Source organism: Pristiophorus japonicus, chromosome 10 (genome assembly GCF_044704955.1).
Source record: "Pristiophorus japonicus isolate sPriJap1 chromosome 10, sPriJap1.hap1, whole genome shotgun sequence".
Lineage (NCBI taxonomy): Eukaryota > Metazoa > Chordata > Chondrichthyes > Pristiophoridae > Pristiophorus > Pristiophorus japonicus.
Genome location: NC_091986.1, coordinates 116,321,289 through 116,346,221, shown reverse-complemented (window position 1 = coordinate 116,346,221; position 24,933 = coordinate 116,321,289). Strand labels below are relative to the sequence as shown.

The window sequence follows — 24,933 nt, the reverse complement described above, 5'->3', positions numbered from 1 at the left end:
TAATCAATACTAACTGCCCTCTGATGTAGTATGCTTTTTGCGGCAAAGACTGAACTATAAAAAGCATTCCACTACAAACAAATAGAAATTTTTTTGATACCCATATTTTCTAATCATAAATCCTGTACAGCTTTGATCATCTCTTGGAAAGAAACAACAATTTTGAAGACCTGTACAATGAACAAAAATATCATTTCTGGTAGCAAAAAAGATTGAGTTGACATAACAGCTTACCTACAACAGCTTAATTATTTTATTAAATAATGCAGAGTTGTTATATCCATGCACAGGATCTTTTGGAATCAAGAGATGTAACTTGGACCTAGCTGGTAACAACATTTCAGTGAAAGCTGCTCTTTATTTGAAAATCCACCAATTTTCTCCCAACATACATTTTTCTTTAAACAAAATATATTCTGCAAAGACAATGCAGCAAAATTTTGCTAAGTTCGTGTACTGAATTGCCTTAAGCTCAAACTATCCTTCACACCACTGATGTGGACAGAGTTTATGTTATATACAATGAAGCACCGATCAACAGCGCTTTATCGTGTTATTCTTTGTCTTGCTTTTCTTTTAAAAAAAATTCTACACAGAAACTATTCCCTCATATCCAACTTTGTGTAAACAAGTCTTCTCAGGACCAACCAGTGAAGACACCATGTGTGGACCTTTAAACAAATATTTCTAGTGTTCTGAGATCTGCATATGATTTGGAATCCTATGGAGGTAGAGGATCTTTGTGAACTGAAGGCAATTCTTTACATTCTAGTCAGGAAAGGCAGCATAAAACTTGGTTGTAAAATAATGACATGCTGAGCATAGAGCAATAAAAGGGCATTCCCATTTATGCTAATGCAAAAATACAAATGTAGTGCTTTGCGAGTCAATAACTGTTCCCTTGCAAAATCCTAGGCACAGAATTAACTATATTGATTAATACATTATTCATTCTAAATCCCATATAAACGTAAGATTGTGATTCTGCCTACAAATAATTGTACTAGGGAAAGTAAACTGATTTGTAGAATATTTAGTGCTCCATCTTTCAATTAACTGCATTTTTCATTCAAACTCATGTTTTCATCCAACTAATGAACCATGCACATCCATATTAATCCTCACAGGAAGCATCTGATGCAATATTGTTACTTAATCTGACGGTCATAAATAAATACATAGTACACAAGGAATGTCTACTGCAAACTTGAATAAAAAGTAAAATTCTAAATTAATAATTTTAGCATGATTATTTTGTGAAGGTGAAAGAAAAACAGTTGCTTGGTGAACATACAAAAGTTTACATAATTTACTGCTGCTTTTCAAAGAATACCTCACCAAATCCTGATAATTTACAATCCAGCAGCTCTGATCATATATAGTCGCAAATCTCACTCGTTCTTCAAGCCGTCATTTCTAAATCAATAAAAGTTTCACTCAGCATGAGAACATAATTCGCCGCTGTACTGTAGAGCATTATTGGTAGGAACAGTTTAAAATCATGATTGAATCAGTCATCACCCGATCATCAAAATAAGCCTTTCCATCTGCTGAAGTTTATACATCAACATTTGCTTTCCAATAAACCTTCCATCTTGGTCATGTTGCCATTTTGTTTGTTATCCATACTGAGGCCATCCTTATGGAAGATAGTTTCACAAACAGCAAGTATTTTGCAAGAAGAATAAAATTTGCTGCTTCGCACTTATCTTCTCAGAATGGATCCATTTGATGCCATTACATAAACTGCATCTGGAAAAACAGAAACTAGCTTAAGGGTTTCAGGTACTAAGAACTATTAAACAAACAAGATTTCTGTACAGTAAAAAAATTATCTTCGTTTCCATAAAAATCAAATTACAAACCATCCTAAATGTATAATTTCCTCAATCAAAATCAAGTTTTCAATTACAAGTCAGTTTTTACACACAATATTCTGAACCAGGTATTCATATCTACATTAACCAGTGTAGAATACAGTTCTACAGGCAATTTGTTAAAAAAGAGAATAAAAGAAGTTTACAGATATGTGCAGCATAAGAATGCAATAGCAAGAACTTTAGTTTTCAAAATCATTTTTAAAAAAAGGTGAACTGCATTACGGACCTATTTCTGGATGAACGATTGTCCAGAGTCTCAGTTACAAACTTTCTCTGTTAATCATTCTATAGATTAATAGACACACCACTGCATCAATAGATGCTTTCATGTGTATTTGAAAACCTTTTGTACAATTTTCTAAGATGCATTTGAAGTTTTTTCAGGTTGCAGGAGAGTACCTTCTACAGTGGAAGATTAAACACAAACCTAGTTTAAATTGGCCAACAGGACCCATTTTATGTCAGAAGAGTTATTATTTCCACGAAAGAAAAAGTTGCATGCTAACTAGTGCATACACACACCACACACAAATTACAAATTTCTACAAAGCACAACTACACCACGATATCCATGCAATAACAGTACTGTTTTGGCACACTTTTGCAGGATAACCAAATACTTCAGCAAACTTTAACAGCAATGCTAATGTAGCTGGCCTTGTTTGATGGTTTTAGGGACCATTCTGAACTCTGCTCAACATAGCATACACAAACATACACACGCATTACACTGTGAATACCTTGTCTGTTCTACAAGAAGTCCTTGAGAGAGAGCTCTGCAAACGGATCCTTTCCAGGAGCTCTCGGAGGACTTTGACTAGAAGGACTTGAGGCTGTAGACAACTATTTCAGAAAGCGAAGAAAGAAAGTGAAAGCAGAAAATACGAAGAATAGAACACAGGAATTCAGTGACAGCAATGCAGAAATTGGCTACCATTTTAGCAATGGCAACATCATTTTGCAAGGATTCAATTTTGTGCAAGTATAGCTATACAGATTAATTTTTAACATTCATTTTGCAGTTTAAGAAGAAAGTTTTAACTGCTAAGAACTAATTTTTAAGCAGAATTATTTGTAATTTAAGCAAAAGGTGTTCGCGCAGAAGTAGCTAGCTTTTACCATCGAAATAGTGATGCCAAGTATATACAATACGAAGTTTAATTCCTAAACTTGGTCATCAAACACATACCAGTACCAACTAACAATTTAGCATTTGGCTGTTTGAAATGCATGAACTGTTTAATTTTTGATAGATTTGATGTCCATAATTTACTTTTCTAAATCAGATTTTAAACAGCACTTTAATATACCATGTCAGGAAAATCATTAAATGGACACTGTCCACCTCCCTACAAGGAGGGATGATGGGGAAATAAAATTGGAGATACACCAGAGAAAAAGATGAGCTGCTGCCCACCTTCCTGACTAGACAATGCTGTCTGGTGCAGGAGGAAGAAAATAAAAGTAGGAAAGTTACATGGAAGGTTCCCAGCAAAAGCAATACATGCTTCATTGATTAACTGTTTGTAAAAGTAACCAAATCAATATCTGTTTAAGAATGGTTTTGAAGGGGAAACAAATAGACCAAAGCGACAACTTGAATTTATAAAGCACCTATAAAGTAGAAAACATCCCAAAGAGCTTCAGAGGTGCAATGAGACAAAAATGGATGCTGAGTCAAAGAAAGAGATATTAGAAGACATAACTAAAAGCTTGGTGGGTTTTTAAAAAGTTCATAAAGGAGGAGGAGATGGTGGAAAGCCGGAGGAATTTTGGGAGGGGGGAATTTCAGAGTGTAGGGATGGTGCGGCTGAAGACAAGCCCGCTAATCGAGACTCCCTAAGCAATTGGGTCTACGTGGAACTCATTTATGGAAAACGAGCCAAAGGTAGGCAGTAGAAACGTTACAAGGACACCCTCAAAGCCTCCCTGAAGTGCGACATCACCACTGACACTTGAGACACCCTGGCCGAAGACCACCCTCGGTGGAGCAAGAGCATCTGGGAGTGCGTTGAGCTCTTCGAATCTCAACACTGCGAGCGTGAAGAGATCAGGCGCAGGCAGCGGAAGGAGTGTGTGGTAAATCCATGCCGCCACCCCTCCCCTTCCCCCGACGAATATCTGTCCCACCTGTGACAGGGTCTGTGGCTCTCGTATTGGACTGTTCAGCCACCAAAGAACTCACTTTAGGAGTGGAAGCAAGTCTTCCTTGATTCCGAGGGACTGGCCATGAATTGCGGAGTGAAGGAAGAAAAGAATGCACAAGATACCAGAGTTGGGGGAAATGAAGCGTTCTGGGAGGTGGGATGTAGGCCTGAAGGAGGTTAGGCATGGAGGGGGGACAGGGGTGAGATCATATAGAAATGTAAACACGAGGATGAAAATTTTAAATTGAGGTGATGACTGGAAGTCAATGTAGGTCAACAAGGACTAGAGTGATGGGTGAGCAGGGTATGGGCAGCAGAATTTTGAATGAGCTGAACTTTACAGGCCATGGGAGGTCAGCCAGGAGAGCATTGAAACAGTCGAGTCTGGAGGCAACAACGTCAGAGATTCAGCAGGCAGTCTTTGTGACGGAAAGAATATGCGATGATTATCTCAGAATCAAACAGAAGCCAACAATAGATCCTTGAGGGACTCAGCACGGGACAGTGTGTGGTGGGGGAGGAAAGTAGCCATTTTTGGAGATGCTCTGACCGGGTTGATAGGCAAATGTGCAGTTCCACTGAGCTAGATAACAAAGGAGGCACTGAAGGAGTATGGTATGATTGAACACATCAAAGGCTGCAGAGAGATTGATGAGGATGGGAAGGGGAAATGCACCATGATCACAGTCACAAGGGATGTTATTTGTGACTGATTAGGGCAGTATCAGGCACCTAAATTGAGATAGATTCAAACGTGAAGTTGTGTAACCACATTTGGGAAACTACATATTCAAGGACTTTGGAAGAAAGGGAGGTTGGAGATGGGGCAATAGTTTACAAGGACAGAGGGGTCAACATAGAAACATAGAAAATAGGTGCAGGAGTAGGCCATTCGGCCCTTCTAGCCTGCACCACCATTCAATGAGTTCATGGCTGAATATGCAACTTCAGTACCCCATTCCTGCTTTCTCGCCATACCCCTTGATCCCCCGAGTAGTAAGGACTTCATCTAACTCCTTTTTGAATATATTTAGTGAATTGGCCTCAACATCTTTCTGTGGTAGAGAATTCCACAGGTTCACCACTCTCTGGGTGAAGAAGTTTCTCCTCATCTCGGTCCTAAATGGCTTACCCCTTATCCTTAGACTGTGACCCCTGGTTCTGGACTTGCCCAACATTGGGAACATTCTTCCTGCATCTAACCTGTCTGAATCCATCAGAATTTTAAACGTTTCTATGAGGTCCCCTCTCATTCTTCTGAACTCCAGTGAATACAAGCCCAATTGATCCAGTCTTTCTTGATAGGTCAGTCCCGCCTTCCCGGGAATCAGTCTGGTGAACCTTCGCTGCACTCCCTCAATAGCAAGAATGTCCTTCCTCAAGTTAGGAGACCAAAACTGTACACAATACTCCAGGTGTGGCCTCACCAAAGCCCTGTACAACTGTAGCAACACCTCCCTGCCCCGTACTCAAATCCCCTCGCTATGAAGGCCAACATGCCATTTACTTTCTTAACCGCAAGCTGTACCTGCATGCCAACCTTCAATGACTGATGTACCATGACACCCAGGTCTCGTTGCACCTCCCCTTTTCCTAATCTGTCACCATTCAGATAATAGTCAAGGGCGATTTCTTTTTTTTTTGGGGTGGGGGAGGAAGAGAAGAGAGAAAGAGTGATAATGGCTGTTCTGAAAGGGAGAGAAATAGTACCTGAGAAGAGGTAACCATTTACAATATCATCTAACATGGGGGCCAGGAAGGGAAGTTGAGTGATCAGCGGTTTAGTGAGAATGGGATCAAAGAACAGGAGGTGGGTCATGGCAATCAAATACTCCACAGAACACAATGGTTCCTATGCTGGTGGGATTTTGATTTTTTCATCTGTGGAATGTAAATGATCATGTGAATAGTGTACATTGTAACATTCCAATTAAATCTTCAGTTGCTTACTTTTCAGGACTGAGGAAGACTTTGAGCTTTTCTTCTTGCGGCTTTTAATCTGAAGTTTGTTCTCATAATATTGAGCATTTTGGACAAGATCTGTGGCAGTGCAAATTGTATGTGGTCTATGAAGGGAATTAATTTTACAAGCTAATTGATCATTTTAATTCCTTATTTTATATTTAATCTTAGTTTGGAGAAAATATTTTTTACTGAATAAATGTATGCAATGTTTTATTTGTGGAGAGCTTCAGGACAAACCCATACCTACAATTTCTGGTGCAACTTGTTTATCACTATCATAGGATTGGTTGGCGAATGATACTTAAGGGTTGACTGTGGATGGGCAATGGCAGACATTTAGAGACCGCATGGATGAACTACAACAATTGTACATTCCTGTCTGGCATAAAAATAAAAAAGGGAAGGTGGCTCAACCGTGGCTATCAAGGGAAATCAGGGATAGTATTAAAGCCAAGGAAGTGGCATACAAATTGGCCAGAAATAGCAGTGAACCCGGAGACTGGGAGAAATTTAGAACTCAGCAGAGGAGGACAAAGGGTTTGATTAGGGCAGGGAAAATGGAGTACGAGAAGAAGCTTGCAGGGAACATTAAGACGGATTGCAAAAGTTTCTATAGATATGTAAAGAGAAAAAGGTTAATAAAAACAAACGTAGGTCCTCTGCAGTCAGAATCAGGGGAAGTCATAACGGGGAACAAAGAAATGGCGGACCAATTAAACAAGTACTTTGGTTCGGTATTCACTAAGGAGGACATTAACAACCTTCCGGATATAAGAGGGGTTAGAGGGTCTAGTAAGGAGGAGGAAATGAGGAAAATCCTTATTAGTCGGGAAATTGTGTTGGGGAAATTAATGGGATTGAAGGCCGATAAATCCCCAGGGCCTGATGGACTGCATCCCAGAGTACTTAAGGAGGTGGCCTTGGAAATAGTGGATGCATTGACAGTCATTTTCCAACATTCCATTGACTCTGGATCCGTTCCTATCGAGTGGAGGGTAGCCAATGTAACCCCACTTTTTAAAAAAGGAGGGAGAGAGAAAACAGGGAATTATAGACCGGTCAGCCTGACATCGGTAGTGGGTAAGATGATGGAATCAATTATTAAGGATGTCATAGCAGCGCATTTGGAAAGAGGTGACATGATAGGTCCAAGTCAGCATGGATTTGTGAAAGGGAAATCATGCTTGACAAGTCTTCTGGAATTTTTTGAGGATGTTTCCAGTAGAGTGGACAAGGGAGAACCAGTTGATGTGGTATATTTGGACTTTCAGAAGGCTTTCGACAAGGTCCCACACAAGAGATTAATGTGCAAAGTTAAAGCACATAGGATTGGGGGTAGTGTGCTGACATGGATTGAGAACTGGGTGTCAGACAGGAAGCAAAGAGTAGGAGTAAATGGGTACTTTTCAGAATGGCAGGCGGCGACTAGTGGGGTACCGCAAGGTTCTGTGCTGGGGTCCCAGCTGTTTACACTGTACATTAATGATTTAGACGAGGGGATTAAATGCAGTATCTCCAAAGTTGCGGATGACACTAAGTTAGGTGGCAGTGTGAGCTGCGAGGAGGATGCTATGAGGCTGCAGAGCAACTTGGATAGGTTAGGTGAGTGGGCAAATGCATGGCAGATGAAGAATAATGTGGATAAATGTGAAGTTATCCACTTTGGTGGTAAAAACAGAGACACAGACTATTATCTGAATGGTGACAGATTAGGAAAAGGGGTGGTGCAACGAGACCTGGGTGTCATGGTACATCAGTCATTGAAGGTTGGCATGCAGGTACAGCAGGCGGTTAAGAAAGCAAATGGCATGTTGGCCTTCATAGCGAGGGGATTTAAGTACAGGAGTAGAGAGGTGTTACTACAGTTGTACAGGGCATTGGTGAGGCCACACCTGGAGTATTGTGTACAGTTTTGGTCTCCTAACCTGAGGAAGGACATTCTTGCTATTGAGGGAGTGCAGCGAAGGTTCACCAGACTGATTCCCGGGATGGCGGGACTGACATATCAAGAAAGACTGGATCAACTGGGCTTGTATTCACTGGAGTTCAGATGAATGAGAGGGGACCTCATAGAAACATATAAAATTCTGGTGGGATTGGACAGGTTAAATGCAGGAAGAATGTTCCCAATGTTTGGGAAGTCCAGAACCAGGGGTCACAGTCTAAGGATAAGGGGTAAGCCATTTAGGACCGAGATGAGGAGGAGCTTCTTCACCCAGAGAGTGGTGAACCTGTGGAATTCTCTACCACAGAAAGTTGTTCAGGCCAATTCACTAAATATATTCAAAAAGGAGTTAGATGAGGTCCTTACTACTAAGGGGATCAAGGGGTATGGTGAGAAAGCAGGAATGGGGTACTGAAGTTGCATGTTCAGCCATGAACTCATTGAATGGCGGTGCAGGCTAGAAGGGCCGCATGGCCTGCTCCTGCACCTATTTTCTATGTTTTTCTATAGGCAGTCCCTCGAATCGAGGATGACTTGCTTCCACGTCAAAAAGTTCACAGATGTTTCAAAGGACCCAAAATTCCAGGTCTCAAACTAAATCTTGAAGGGTGGAAGATGCCTGTGCGTGGATTTTTTTTAATGTGTGGTGGCTGTTGCACACCAGCCCCCACACGGGCTTGAGAGTTAGGTCTTGGTCCAGTGGCAAGGGTTAACCAAGTCGACGAAAGACCAGCTCTGCTACACGGACCTAGTGCGCACACATATCACAGCGTGTATTACTAAACCTATTTTCTGGAAATGGTTACCATTTTAGACCAACTTCTGGAACTTTCACCTAGATCATAAAGCTGCAACAGCAGCTCCACAGAAAATAAAATCTGGGCAAAATAGGCAAGATGCAAATTGTCCAGTAAATGCTCAAAACTAAAAAAATCTTACAAGAACTCAAAATTTTCTTCACTTTGCCAAGACACTTAGAACTTCAGAAGCTTTATGCAAGAGATATTTTAGGTTGTGAAAGTCCAGAAGAGGCACTAGCCTGATGCAATACTAGCTCATCATCAATTGCTGGATTCACCATTTATAAATTACACTACACATTTAACCCCACTAATTAAGCAAACTTTGTCTCTTGCCACACAGAAATCATGCAGAGCTTAGGCACACCGTTGAGAGAAATGCAAAATTAAACCTGCATCTACCTCACTGTGGAACCTAAAATGCCCATCACCACTGTTCAGTTATAAATGGCGATACATTTAGTAAATTGCTATAAAAGCCAGCAAAACTGTAACGAGAATTCCTAACTCAGCAACAAGCATGTAAATACATTGACATAAAAGGCCATCTCATTTAAGCAAAACCTGTATGCTAATTAAGATCCTAAAACTCGGTTTCCTAAATTTTATGCAAGCCAATTTACAATTCAAATCTTAAACCTAGAACACCTAACAATCTATTGCTGTGTCTTGTTATTAATCGTTGTGTGGCTATTGAATGAACTTCAAATATAAGCATTACTTTGTGCAACACAATACTGCTTTATTGGGAATAGCATTTCAATTCATGGTCAAACTAAGATCCTGAATAAATTTACCCCTACACTAGTATACTTTATAGCTTTCTACAGCAGCTGAACTGTGTCCACACTGTTGTAACATTCTTACACAGAATTGTGTGTGGGATTTTACCCCAAAATATGGAACAATGTCAAAACTGATTTCCAAAATCACATGTAATAAAACACCACTTGTACAGAGCATTATAGACTAAACTTGATAAAGCAGATTACTAATCCATAGGTGAGAAATACAGTTGGCTCACTTAGGTAGAGGAAAACAATTTTAATCCTGAAACAATTGCTTCACGTCTGCATAAATTACTGGTATTTGAACATGCAGCACTTGACAATGGAATTTTCCGACATAGTAATCTCAGCCACACTATATAAATGGAGGTACACAACGAAGCTTAGAAACAACAAAACTGAAGGCAATTTATCCTGGTCTGTTCTTGTCAACTGTGTGGTTGGGCCAATTTACTATAAACCAACCGAGAAACAAAAACTCAACAATGCACAACACACTGATGTGAGCAATACAGGACAATTACCAGCATACATCTGTAATAGTACAAAGCAAAATACAGGCTTTGAATTAAGACAGCGCTGGGATCTTAAATGCAATTACCAGGCTCCACCAGTGTCTTGGTTGATAAAGGCCATGTATAACAGCCATACAGAACAGAAAGTCCCAGGTTCAATCTCTGATCTGTGCTGAATAAGCTTAATATCAACCAGGATGACAGTAGGGTTACTTGTCTCAAAAGGGGAAAAAAATTAGGGTTTCTACTCTTGATTGTAATCCTGTGGCTATTGCTGGAAAGTGCCCATGACGGGAATTGGCTGTGATTTTATCCATCATTAAATAACTCTGTGCAGGTTTCCACATGAACACAGCCATTTAGACAAGCTAATGGAGAGCGACAGGCACCAACAGAACTGTACAGATCAGGAGTTGATGTATTTAAATAATTACAAGGAAAAAAATGGGAAGGAAATTGGCACAAAAAAATAATTTTTATACTAGCGTTTCTGGCGTAAACCTTTTGAAAACATCAGTGACTCAATTACTGTGGCACATTAACATCCTGTTCTACGACAACATAAATAGCAGCACATAAGTTCCCAGTCTTCGGCATGTCACAGGGAACGGAATAGCAATCTACATTGGTCAATCAATGCTGTTTAATGATCAGCTACAGAGGTCAACTACATACCCAAGAGTACCAAGCACAGACTCAAAAATGGATCAAAAAGAAAGTCAGAAAGGAACAAAGAAATTATTTTAGTACCACAACAGCACGAGAACAGTCAGGGAAGAGCTTAGTACCTTAAAGGGTGCTAATGGGAATGAAACGGAGGAGGATGAGCACAGCACAGTTAATATAATCAATCCCATCCATCACCAAGACCACGACTGCCACGCATTCTCACTGATCTACACTGGCTCCCTATTGTGCAATAGATTAAATTTAAAATCTTCGTCCTTGTCTATAAATACATCCCTAACCTCACCCCACTCAATTTCTGCAATCTTGTTGAGTCTTATTTACACTCCAGAATGTTGTTTTCCATTGAATCCAGCCTCCTGTGTATGTTGCCCATCTCTGCACCACCACTGATGGTAAAGCCTTCAGCCTCAAGTTCCGAGTTCACGTAGTGAGTGTGGATTCGCTGCAAGCGGTCAGAGAGCTGGATGAAGTACTGGCAGTGGCTGATACTGAGGTGGTGATATATTGGGCAATGCATATCATGGTATTGGTCTGCTGGAATTCATTTTTGATTTGCTTCAGGGTGGAAGAGCAATTTCCCAACTCCCCTCTCCTCCTCCCACCTCCACCCCACCCCAATTGGCTGGAATTGTGAGGGTAGGGGGATAGTAAATCACACACCCTGCAATCATATTTTCTTGTGGCCAAAAGGGAGGTCTGGAAATTGATTGCTTTTGCATTTAGTTTAGCTGTGCCTTTTTGTTAGTCTGTTAATTGTTTTCTGGAGCTTTAGTGATGTCCCAAATGAAAACTGATTTTCACCAAATTTACCCACTTTAGGAGACCAATTTCCCCCCCGATTCTCTTCTGTATTTGGTACTAAAAATAAAAATGGAAAACCAAAAAACCAGGTTTTTAAACTGGCAATAAAAACAGACTTTTAAAAAGTCCTTAGCTACACTTAATGGTAGCAGAATACCAGATCCTGTCAAGTAGTAAAGCAGTCAGATTATCCAGGGTCAAATACACAAGATTTGGAGTAAATCAGGCCAAGACTTGAAGTGAGAAATTGCCGATTGGAAAATTATAGATATTCTTCCTCCCCTTACCACCTTCCAAAAGCATACATTCTCAGTTTAAATACCAGTGAAAGTGATTTTTTTCCCATTTACTGTGGAAAAAGCACCAAGTACAAAGATTTCTTATATTAAACAATATAAATTGAAGTATACAATAGTCACTGGTTTTCTGCTTTCATGGAAAAATACATGGAATTGTGGAATGTGATCCTCAGGTGGTAAATATCCCAGAACCCCATGCACGAAAAATTGAATTCGACTTATCCGGTCACTGGAAACCAATGGCAAAGTATGAATTGCTAATTAATGGTCAAATTTCAAAAAACAATATGCATTTCTGCCGTTGGTTTTAAATTGTCAACTCATTAATAGAAGTAACATGGCTCAGTCCTACAAATACTTTCACTGCCATTTTAAAATGTCACTGTGACTTTATGACAAACTCAAATATAAACATCACAGCATTCCTAAGAATATAGAATATATTACAAAACAGTTCTATACATCTGTTCACTCTCTAAACCTTGCAAAATTTCAAAAACATTTCAATCCCCATGAAACATCTTAAAAAAAAATACTAAAATACCTGTGCACCAGGTACAGAACTAAAAGGGTTTGATGGTCTCATGACTGGCTGGGTGTACATCATTGTTGGTTGTGTCATCATCGGCATAGTTCCCATTGGAGGTGGCTAGGGAAGAAAACAATCCCATGAAAAATCATTTCACGTCAGCAGATTTTTTTCCCTACAACTAGATATGAAAATTACTTGAATTCAGCAGCATTTAAAATACACTGTTTATAGCTTAAAAATTACAAGTGCACAAAGCACACTGAATTTTTTGTTGCTTTCGAAATTGGGAAAGCTTCACTTTGTATTCACCCATTTAGTTAAAGGTGCTATATAAATACTTCTTGTTGTTGCAGTAATGTATCATTATGGTCTCCAACCTCTTGAATTCAGCACTCCATGTTCACAATACTCCAGAATTATTATAAAACTTAGTCAATATGCTAATATGAACCTTCTGTAACTGCGTCAGACAGGATTAAAAAAAATCTCTGTATCCCAACAGCATGTTGCAAATTGCATGAAATGGGTCTTGATATACCACTAATTTTCTCATGAGGGCGAGGGTGGACTTTGTGGAAAAGATGGGACATCTGCAAGCATGTTCTTGGAGAACTCGCGTAACAGAAGGTTAATCATTTGGTCATGATAGCAGAAGGCAAACATCTTTCTCTACTACTTGGAATCGTAGTTAAAATCAGGAGAGAATACTTTTGCAATGCAATCGTCATTGAATTGTTTTTGACCAACGTAGGCAAGTTGGAGGCACATCCGAAGAGATCACCTGAAGAGGTACCTTTTAGATATGTAGTGAGAGGTGAGTTGCAACCCAATACCGAGAGCAAGCAGAAACCAAATGTAGACAGCAGAAGGAGCGTGTGTCAACCCAGGCTCCCCACCCACCCTTTCCTTCAACCACTGTCTGCCCCACCTGTGACAGAGACTGTAGGTCCCACATTGGACTCTTCAGTCACCTGAGAACTCACTGAGTGGAAGCAAGTCTTCCTCGGCTCCGAGGGACTGCCTATGTTGATGATGATTAATAGCATTCCCCATTGGTGAACTGAGCTGCACTGAAATCAAGTAAAAATTGCTGGATACATTTTTACATTAAGCAAACATTAATAATGCCTGTGTTATGAGGGAATTCTTAATAATTCTTCAGTAGGAAATAAAATTCTTCAGTTTAGATTTCATGTTGTTTGAAACACTTACCATGCCATATCCCATCACTGCTGTTGGTGTTGTTGCTGGGTAAGCCATTATGGGAGGAGCCTGAGACAGAATCATTTGAACATATGATAGCAAAATAACATTTATAATTATCACTACAAAAAAAAAATTCGAACAGAAGTCTCCAAACAGCTTGGTAATTTAAAGTGTCATGTAACTACCTGGTCAAGTAATGTCACATTTCCTAAATACCAAAGTGCAAAGCGAGTAAGAACTTGTATTAATGCAGCACTTCCTCATACCTCCCAGACACATCAAAGCAGTTCACAAACAATTAATTATTGGGAAGTGTAGTCAATTATCTTGTAGGCAAAATAGAGGATGAACAAATCCAAAGCATTATAATATTTCTACTATATTCCAGTTAATCATACTAGAGTATGGAATTTATTTTACATTTCAAAACATATTTGAACTTGCAAAAATGATTCTCTACAAATTTCTTGAATTTTGTTTTCACTTAAAAAAAAGGCAGAATAAAAGAGCCAAACAAGACTACAGAAAAATCTGCATTCATTGCAATAACATCCCCATAAAAAAGCCAGCGTTTTCTAAGGGAAGTGGGTTGCAAGAATCTAGATTCTTATCAGCAATTCACCAACACCAAGTTGATCCATACAATATGGTGCAATAAATTCTTCAGTATTAGCTATTGCATATATGTTATTGCAATTAAAAAAAAACATTTTAATAGATGGTCAAGTAACAATCAAGAAAATTATCTATGACCATCTGTCATCAACGTTAAAGGGTATTTTACTTTGAATAATGTGTTAACCATTTAAGGGGTTTTCTATTTTACTAGAATTGAATAATAGGGCAGACTTTTTTTAGATCACCGTTTTCATTTGCTCTTCATAGAAAGTTTGATTGGTGAAAAAATTCCTACAAGGGTCAAATTTGCTTACTCTGATGCAAGGGCACAGCTAACATTTTCCAAATCATCAACATGCCTTTGCTGGCCTCTCCATGGCACAAACCATAACCAAGGCAGGCTCTCAGAACATTGCCTGCCATTTTTAGGTTTCTGTGAATAAGACCAGTTCAAAGAACATTATTTGTTATCCTTCCTTCCTGTGGCAAGTGTTGGTGGATATGCAATAATAATGGAGCGACCCAATTGCACAGCCATTACAAAATAATTATTAACTAACTAGTTGCATCTACTCAACATTGTCTCTGCTGTGTATATAAGCACATACTGTAAGTTAGTCTGTGGACTAATACTGAAGAGTAAACAGACTAAAACCTGTGCCAAGTTTTTAGACTCGAAGGATTCCAGCAGGAAGCAACTGGGCTGCACCTGGCAACCTCCCCACACCTCAGAATCGGCATAGTGCCGTAATAAATTAAATTTGTAAACCCACGTTCCACACTAAGCGACAACACCCCTTACCCAGTGATTTATAGATTTATAGTTGTTTCCTAAGATTAAGATTGTCTGAACTGAGTACTCATTGGTTACAGTAAAAAAATCAGTAACCTATTTTCTTCTGTCCAATAACCTCTCCTATACTAGTGGTGCCCTAGGACATTAAACGTTTAATACCACCATTTTAGTTTTTAGATCTATTCGCACCATAACTCTTTCCTTGCAAAATGGAGAACTATATAAGTTAACATCTGGAATTGCTCCAGCTCTTTCTTTGATGTGTGAGGACATAGGTCACTTTTTCCAAGTCATCAATTCTCCTTTTCTGGCCACTCCATCTCAAATTAAACTGGTACATATACAGAAATGTGTAAATACTTCCAATTACATTTGGTTAGGAAATCTTTTTTTTTTTAATTCCTTTATTTCCTTTCCAGTTCCTCTCATTACCACAGAATACACATCCACTCTTTAGTAATTAACATATCATCCATCCTGAGTTGCTCTTTAAAAACATGGTTAAAGTATAACTCAACCCAGCAGATTCTGTCTCTGCCTCTTACTCATCCAGCTTCTGGATCAGGTAGAGTAAAAAATGCAATAGTGTGCTTACAGTTCACTGCTGTACCATGCACTTTTTCATTTTGTTCAGGAGGTTCTCTGACATTAGCGAGTCTGTGTACGTTATATGACCGCAGGGGAATCACAGCCAAGCTTAATTCACATGTACACAGTACTACGCAATATCAAACTCAAATGGCCAGAATCCAATAATTTTTCTGTACACATCTTTAGGAAAGGCTAACTACTGCTCAACACCACCCAGATGATCTGACGGAGACTGGAATCTTTTCAGAGAATTGCCAAAAATAGCCCAGTTCCTCTACTGCACTAGCACACAGAGGCCAGCTCAATCATATTGTGGGCTGAGCATGGAAACAGAAAACAGTGTATGGAGACTATCAGTCAAACATTCCCCCAGCTAGTTAACACGGAATGGTAATTATCAGATTGTTAAAGGAAGAATGTCTGTTCAAGCAGCAACTTAATGAAAAACCAATTTGGGAAAAGTTCAATAGAATAAACCTGAGATAAGGCAACAAACCTACTTCCAAAACCAATTATAGTTAGAAAGAAGAAATTGAAATCTGTAAAGTATACAATAGTCCTGCGCTAAGTAAAATGTTCGGCAGCTGTGGTGTCGGGCCAAAGCTCCTTTGAAAACAGCAGCTCTAAGGAAGGCTGAGTAGATGCACCAAGGCAAAAAACAAAGAGCTTTGAATACAGAAACTTAATTACATTCCAAAACTACACCAAAAAGGTAGGTATTTAATATTCAGTCCCATTCATTCAACATAACATATAAATGAATGTCAAGTTGCAGGTAAAAACAAGTGACAACTACATTTTATGAACATCATAACAGGTTCGCCCTTTCTCTGAAAACACTGACTCCCTGCTGAGGTTCAGTTCCACAGAGATCAGTCATCCTCTGATACCTCATCCAAGCAGCCTCAAACGCAAATGTTAAGTTATTCATCCACAAGGGCATTACAGTTGAGCCCAGTTCTATCCTCACCCAACATCCACACAACATGGAGTACCCTGCAGCATGAACACTTTTTCCTGTTTGGATAACAACCCTTTACACTTTCAGGAAAAGTATAACAATTCTTGAATGGTCATTTGCAAAATCTTATCACAATCAGATATAGATTCTTCTCAATGTCAGTGACTAAGATTAAGTGCCCACAAATAATTTTAGGAAAACAATGAAGCTCAACCATTTGATGGGCAAACTGTTGATACCAGATGCCAATTCTAGATTTTCATTTTAAATGCTGTCAAACAGTTATATGACACAAATATGGTTCTTGTAACTTAAAGGATTCATCAGAACATTTACACTGCACACTTTTTTGACAAATAAAAAGTAAAACTTCATTTAATCAAAATATTTGGGGGCCCAAAAATATAGTTAAACAGGATAAATGAGTTCATGATAGTTGTGTCTATTCTTAAACTAATCCTGAAAATAATGCAAACATTTTCATTTGCCATCTTTTAAAGATAAGATGCTCTGCAGTTTGTGCTTGTGTTGTGCTTTATAAGAGATCAAGCTAAAATCCAACAACCATTTTGGTCAATTTTACAGCCATTCTTTCTTCTCCACAAAAAAAAATCCATAAAAAATATGAATCCATTAAAAATACCTCATCCTTATAAATTTTATGAGTGGATCTGTGGGCAAGTGCAAGGCAGCACTTAAGCTCACTAAGGAATCTTGCCTGCTGATACTGAACTGCCACCTGTGACACTGAAAAGAATGGTGCTCGGATAATACATTAAGCTCAGACTATCATGAAACAATACAAACATAAATGATAAAGCACCTCATCAATATAAAGCAGATCATACATCAGATCAGAATCTAATCTTTAACTGCAAGCTGTTAATTTTATGTCGATAACCATTTAAAGTGGCTGATTAGTCCTAATTGGTAAGCAAACAATCAAGGAAAGAAAGCATGACTTTTAAATTAAATGGGGTATAGTGACTGAGTAACCAGCACTGTGCTTGTAGCGGTGGTAGAGAATATATCTCCCATTCAGTAAATTAAGTTTTTTGGTGACGGCCTTAGATCCACAAGGTTTTGGTATATCGTAACTGGATTCCAAAACGGTTGCCCCAGAGGCTTTATGATGTGATCAGGTCATTAAAAAAATTGCCCTAATACTTCAGTAGGTAAATTAATGACCCATAATGGTACTGAGCTATACAGACCAAGAAGATCCCAGGTTTAGTTCTGTGTAGAATTACATGATCCCAGACTGGGGAGGCAATTGGCTTCAGAATTTATGCTTTAAGGAGGATGGATTTCAGTCCAGCTTTCCCAGCCTTACGGGAAAGTGCACGGTGACTGCTCAGCAAGGGCAAGATTGGTTTTGATTATGATACCCATCATGCTGAATAGCCTGCCAACATCAATCTTTCGAACGGGTATGACTATTGCTTATGCAGTATTTAAAAAATATATAATTAGTCTGCAAAACTATATGTAAAAATTCATGGCAATATATTTTACTTTCATCTTGGTTGCAATGTAAATCCATTTTCCCAGTATTCATACTTGCAGTTTGGTTCTCCTTCAGCTCATCACTTATTTTACAAATTACATGAAACCCAAAAGGGTTTTCTTAGTCTAGCAATGGAGTCACTAGGGAAATGGATACCTACATTGTGAATCTATACAGTCTCAACATAACGAAAAATAAATAGAATTGGAAAACATGCTTGTAAAGTCAGGCCTGATGCTGATATTTAGCTATCAGCCACAATTGGCATAGGCTTTATCAAATGCCCTACACATCCATAGGTATGCAGTATCAGACTACTGCCAATATAAACTACTTAAAAGTGCAATCCATGCATTACAGCTACTGTGTCAGTGTCAGTTGTGAAGAAGAGTTCATGAACACACACACACACGAGCACAAAATCTAACTTGGGGAACGGGAAAGTAAAAGAATGTAGGAGGAAAGTCTTCACTGAACAGATTTAAATTTGTTTTCATGCCATCATCAAAGGTTGAATTTATAGAATTTAAGACAGATTTAAGCAATGGTGGCAGCAGGTTTCGAACACCAAGATTACAGCAGATGAAAAACATAACAGAGCTGCAAGTAGTTTCAACTACAGTAATGATTGGCAACAGCATGCCAGCATTATGGTAAAATGGTTTATTTCACTTACGTATTGAGGAAAATGCATGCCATTCTGCTTTTCAAAGGAAACAATTGCATAATGCAAAAAAATTTAGTTAGACTGAGCTCTTGACAATTAGTCAAAACATTGCTCATGATATTCGAGGGGGGCAAATCAACACTGGTTTTACAATAGAACTTATACTTTTTTTTAAATCCGCAAGATGGTAAGAATTGAGTCTTATAAACTACCTTTATAATGTTATTGATGATCTGCCGAAACAGTGCTCACAAAAAAAAATTGTCTTGCCCATTTGTCGTCTTCCTCCTCTGTGCCGCTCTTATACGTGCTTGTTATCTTTATCTCCAAGCCTTTCTTGACCTTTCTAAGCAGTACTGTTTTGTCTGGTTAGTTGAGCGACAGATAGAGAAAACCACCACCATGGTTAAGAGGCTGAAAATCAAGTTACTGAGAAATTTACACCCACCTGTGTGATTTCTGTTTGCTCAATATGGAGACCACAACCTTTCCCCATATGGACACAACCCACTTTTCCCAAGATCAGGCAGTTTATGGGCAGGCTGGCATATCTACTGCGAAGGGATTCTGGTGTGCTGAGGGCTACTGCTGTCGGTTAAACAGCTAAATCCATGCAGTTCATCACTATCTCATCATAATAAGTAGTTCCTCGAAATCAAGGATGACTTGCTTCCACTCAAAGTGAGTTCTCAAGTGACTACAGTCCAATACGGGTGGGTGGGGAGTCTGGTTTGCCGCACGCTCCTTCCGCTGTCTGCGCTTGGTTTCTGCAAGCTCTCGATGACGATACTCAAGGTGCTCAGCGCCCTCCTGGACGCTCTTCTGACACTTCGGGCGGTCTTGGGCCAGGGATTCCCAGGTGCCGGTGGGGATGTTACATTTTATCAATGAGGCTTTGGGGGTGTCTTTGAAACATTTCCTCTGCCCACCTGGGGCTCGCTTGCTGTGTAGCAGTTCTGAGTAGAGCGCTTGCTTTGGGAGTCTCATGTCGTGCATGTGGACGATGTGACCCGCCCAACGGAGCTGGTCGAGTGTGGTCAGTGCTTCGATGCTGGGGATGTTGGCCTGTTTGAGAACACTGATGCTGGTGCGTCTATCCTCCCAGGGGATTTGCAGGATCTTGCGGAGACAGCGCTGGTGGTACTTCTCCAGCGCTTTGAGGTGTCTACTGTATATGGTCCACATCTCAGCCATATAGGAGGGCGGGTATCACTACTGCCCTATAGACCATAAGCTTGGTGCCAGATTTGAGGTCCTGGTCTTCAAATACTCTCTTCCTCAGGTGACTGAAGGCTGCACTGGAGGCGGTGTTAGACCTCATCGTCGATGTCTGCTCTTGCTGAAAGTAGGCTCCCGAGGTATGGAAAATGGTTCATGTTGTCCAAGGCCGCACCGTGGATTTTGATTACCGGGGGGGGGGGGGGGCAGTGCTGTGTGGCGGGGTCAGGTTGGTGGAGAGCCTTTGTCTTAGAAACATAGAAAGTAGGTGGAGTAGGCCATTCGGCCCTTCAAGCCTGCACCACCATTCAATATGATCATGGCTGATCATACAACTTCAGTACCTCATTCCTGCTTTCTCTCCATACCCCTTGATCCCTTTAGCCGTAAGGGCCACATCTAACTGCCTTTTGAATATATCTAACGAACTGGCCTCAACAACGTTCTGTCGCAGAGAATTCCACAAGTTCACAATTCTCTGAGTGAAGACGTTTCTTCTCATCTCAGTCCTAAATGGCTTACCCCTTATCCTTAGACTGTGACCCCTGGTTCTGGACTTCCCCAACATCAGGAGCATTCTTCCTGCATCTAACCTGTCCAATCCCATCAGAATTTTATATGTTTCTATGAGATCCCCTCATTCTTCTAAATTCCATTGAATATAAGCTTCTTCATATGTCAGTCTTATGGATGTTTAGTGTAAGGTCCATGCTTTTGTATGCCTCGGTGACTATGTTGATGATGGCTTGGAGTTCGGCATCTGAACGTGCGCAGACGCAAGCGTGTCCGCGTACTGTAGTTCAATGACAGAGGATGGGACGACCTTGGATCTAGCCTGGAGGCAATGAAGGTTGAACAGGTTCCCATTGATTCTATAGTTTAGTTCTACTCCAACAGGGAGCTTGTTGAGAGTGAGATGGAGCATTGCAGCGAGGAAGGAATTCTATTCAGGCTATCTATTAAGGCATTGGCTTGAAGGGTTACTTGTAGCCAAGTGGGAAGAATCCGAGCTCTCAGTGATATGTCTACCAAGTTCCATTAGTTAGCCAAGGTGGCTGGTCAATTATCGCTAGTCCTGGAGTATCGTGAATCTGCCTGGTTCAGGTAACCAATTACCAAGTCTACCACACAGAGTTGATATGAATTGGAATTTCCATCACCAGGAACTTCCATCTTGGAGTCACCTGGACCCAAAGAAACTAGCTCATCTATCTTAACTGTCTCCCCCCAGGGAAGATGGTCCTTAGTGGGTTAGACACCTGACCCAGTGTTAAAAACAACATGCATTTGATTCAGGCTCCACTCCACTCTTACTCATGACCGAATAATTGTGCTGTCTCACTCATTTCCACAATGGGTACAGAGTGTCTCTGGAGATCACAACATAAAAACTGGCAGGATCGCAATGTAAATTTTGGACAAGGTGCTAAACCTGGCCCCTGATGACATGTTTTTGAACAGTAGAGTGAACCAACTGTTAAATAATCTGGTCGAGTTCATGAAGGACTTTGCCTTCTGAGCAATAGTTCTATACATCCAGCACAAAAATACTGTGCAATGTACTTTTATGAGTTCTCAAACATGATTCACAAAGCACAACAGAACTTACTTAGCAAATCTAAAAAATATTACAGAGAACCCTTTAATGACAAAAGTCACTGGTAGTTACTATTCTCATATTTGAGAGAACACAGATTGTTACAAGTCTATAAACTTCAGAAATGTTTTATAGAACTTGTGTATAACTTGAATTAAGTCAAATTTACTGGCAAAAATAGTGAACAACAGAATTTTTCTGCAAAAAACATGCACTTACATTTTGTCAATCTCCAATCAACCCCATCTCTTCAGAAAAGAGGCTACTTTACCATGGTGATAAAGGATGCATTTTGCTTTCAGATAAAATGGGCTTCCATCAGTTTTTATCTTTATAATTTTACTGCAAGACTGGAAGATTTCCCATGCTGTTTGTCACAGCAGTTTAGGGTCTGGAGCACTGTTGTAATGTTTGTGTTTGTCTGTCTTTCTCAATTTTTTATAGAAAGAATTTGTATTTATCGAGCACATTTCAATCGGGACAATGGAAATTTTATGGGAAAGTTGATGGAAATTTATCATTTTAAGGGCTAGAAATTCCACAACCGTGCGCCGGGTTTTACAGCAGTTTTTCGCCATTTTGGGTGGAAAACGATGCGGCGGGAAATTTCCTGAAGTCTTCCGCCGACGGTTTTGAAATACCACTGAAGAGCGGACCGCCAGCATGCAAGACTGGAAAAAGAGCTTTCGCCTGATATTTGGCTCAGCGGTGACCCGTAGATGGGACCAAAAAAATTGCAGAGGAAAAATCTGTCTGTGCAGCCCTTGGAACGGCGGTAGGTATGAAACCCTGCAAAAAAGGCAACTTAAAGTTTTATTTTTAAATTCTTTTGCAACAATTCGCTATAAAAGGGTCTTGGGAATGTTTTGTGATTTTTTTAGTGTGTGTTTCCCCCCCTCCCTCGGCCCAACTAGCAGCGGTATCAGCCTCGGAGAATAGTTCCAGAAAATTCACGGTTTGTGCCTTGAAACCTCGTGCCATGCCAATTTTTCCTAGAGGGCGCATTTTTTCCCGAATATTCGGCCTTGAAATCATAGCAATTTTTTTTGTGGGAAAAAAACTATGACCCAATAACGAATTTCTAGCCTGAAATGTGTTACATTAGAGATTATAGTTTTTTTGATGTGTTGCCAGCTAACTGGAAAAAAAATGGTGTCCAACATTTACAAAAATATTTTGCGAGATTGGATTAATTTGACCGCCTTTCTTTTAATGGCAGTTATTGCTGACTGCCCATATTTGGTTTGTTTAAAAAAAGCTTCAATGATTGATGGTTTTTGAATACAGTTTGTTGATTGCTGTGGTGCCCACCTGTTGGGGCCAAGTTTCGGCCCGAGTTGCACCTGTTTTAGAATGGAGTATATTAGAAATTTGAATTCTCGGCATTTAGTTTGCTCCAGTTAGAACAGTTTCAGTTTGGAACAGATTTTTTTTTCCCAAAAGGGGGCGTGTCCGGCCACTTACGCCCGTTTTGAAAGTTTAGGCAGTGAAAACTTACTCCAAACTAACTTAGAATGGAGTAAGTGAAGATTTTTTACGCTCAGAAAAAGCTTGTCCACACTTAAAAAAATCAGGCGTAGGTTCCAAATCAGGCATAGGGAATGATGAGGGGGGGGTTGTTTAAAGCGGAGTTTACAAACATTAAACGCTTCAGTTTTACAAATAAAGAGCCATCATCAATAATAAATGATAAACACATCAATAAATCAACCAATAAATCAATCAAAAAAATTACTAAGAAATTAAAAAAAAATTTAAAATCAATAAACCAAAACATTTTCTACTTACCGACTGCAGCACCGGGAACACTCCAACAGCGTGCTGGGACACCACCCCATCCCCCCAACCCAATGTGTCTCTGTCAGTGTCTCTATCTCTATCTGTCTGTCTCTCACTTTCTGTCTGTCAGTGTCTGTGTTTCTGACAGCGATGGGAGGGGGAGGGGGAGAAAGGGGAGAGAAGGGAGGTGGAGGAGGGGGAGAAAGGGGAGAGAAGGGAGGTGGAGGAGGGGGAGAAAGAGGAGAGAAGGGAGGTGGAGGAGGGGGAAAAAGAGGAGAGAAGGGAGGTGGAAGAGGGGGAGGAAGAGGAGAGAAGGGAGGTGGAGGAGGGGGAGAAAGAGGAGAGAAGGAAGGTGGAGGAGGGGGAGGAAGAGGAGAGAAGGGAGGTGGAGGAGGGGGAGAAAGAGGAGAGAAGGGAGGTGGAGGAGGGGGAGAAAGAGGAGAGAAGGGAGGTGGAGGAGGGGGAGAAAGAGGAGAGAAGGGAGGTGGAGGAGGGGGAGAAAGAGGAGAGAAGGGAGGTGGAGGAGGGGGAGAAAGAGGAGAGAAGGGAGGTGGAGGAGGGGGAGAAAGAGGAGAGAAGGGAGGTGGAGGAGGGGGAGGAAAGAGGAGAGAAGGGAGGTGGAGGAGGGGGAGGAAGAGGAGAGAAGGGAGGTGGAGGAGGGGGAGGAAGAGGAGAGAAGGGAGGTGGAGGAGGGGGAGGAAGAGGAGAGAAGGGAGGTGGAGGAGGGGGAGGAAGAGGAGAGAAGGGAGGTGGAGGAGGGGGAGGAGAGAAGGGAGGTGGAGGAGGGGGAGGAGAGAAGGGAGGTGGAGGAGGGGGAGGAGAGAAGGGAGGTGGAGGAGGGGGAGGAGAGAAGGGAGGTGGAGGAGGGGGAGGAGAGAAGGGAGGTGGAGGAGGGGGAGGAGAAGGGAGGTGGAGGAGGGGGAGGAGAGAAGGGAGGTGGAGGAGGGGGAGGAGAGAAGGGAGGTGGAGGAGGGGGAGGAGAGAAGGGAGGTGGAGGAGGGGGAGGAGAGAAGGGAGGTGGAGGAGGGGGAGGAGAGAAGGAGTGGAGGAGGGGGAGGAGAGAAGGGAGGTGGAGGAGGGGAGGAGAGAAGGGAGGTGGAGGAGGGGGAGGAGAGAAGGGAGGTGGAGGAGGGGGAGGAGAAAGGAGGAGGAGGGGGAGGAGAGGAAGGGAGGGAGGAGGTGGAGGTGAGGAGGGAGAAGGAGGTGGAGGAGGGGGAGGAGAGAAGGAGGTGGGGGAGGTGGAGGAGAGAAGGGGAGGTGGGGAGGAGGGGGAGGAGAGAAGGGAGGTGGGGGAGGGGGAGGAGAGAAGGGAGGTGGGGGAGGGGGAGGAGAGAAGGGAGGTGGGGGAGGGGGAGGAGAGAAGGGAGGTGGGGGAGGGGGAGGAGAGAAGGGAGGTGGGGGAGGGGGAGGAGAGAAGGGAGGTGGGGGAGGAGAGAAGGGAGGTGGGGGAGGAGAGAAGGGAGGTGGGGGAGGAGAGAAGGGAGGTGGGGGAGGAGAGAAGGGAGGTGGGGGAGGAGAGAAGGGAGGTGGGGGAGGAGAGAAGGGAGGTGGGGGAGGAGAGAAGGGAGGTGGGGGGAGGAGAGAAGGGAGGTGGGGGGAGGAGAGAAGGGAGGTGGGGAGGAGAGAAGGGA

General features: G+C 41.3%; 1 protein-coding gene across 16 annotated transcripts in view; it reads right to left on the bottom strand.

The window, feature by feature from the left end:
- Positions 1–230: 230 nt before the first annotated feature.
- Positions 231–24,933, bottom strand: part of picalma (phosphatidylinositol binding clathrin assembly protein a) — a 150,819-nt gene continuing 126,116 nt past the window's right edge. For 15 of the 16 annotated variants that reach the window (XM_070892024.1, XM_070892018.1, XM_070892022.1 and 12 more), the window contains 4 exons: positions 13,575–13,634; positions 12,375–12,479; positions 2,621–2,723; positions 231–1,752 (listed from right to left, as the gene is read on the bottom strand). In XM_070892024.1, the coding sequence (XP_070748125.1) occupies positions 2,631–2,723; positions 12,375–12,479; positions 13,575–13,634 (258 nt within the window). In that variant the 3' untranslated portion in view covers positions 231–1,752; positions 2,621–2,630. The remainder of the gene's footprint in view (positions 1,753–2,620; positions 2,724–12,374; positions 12,480–13,574; positions 13,635–24,933) is intronic. The other variant, XM_070892025.1, reaches the window with a different exon arrangement.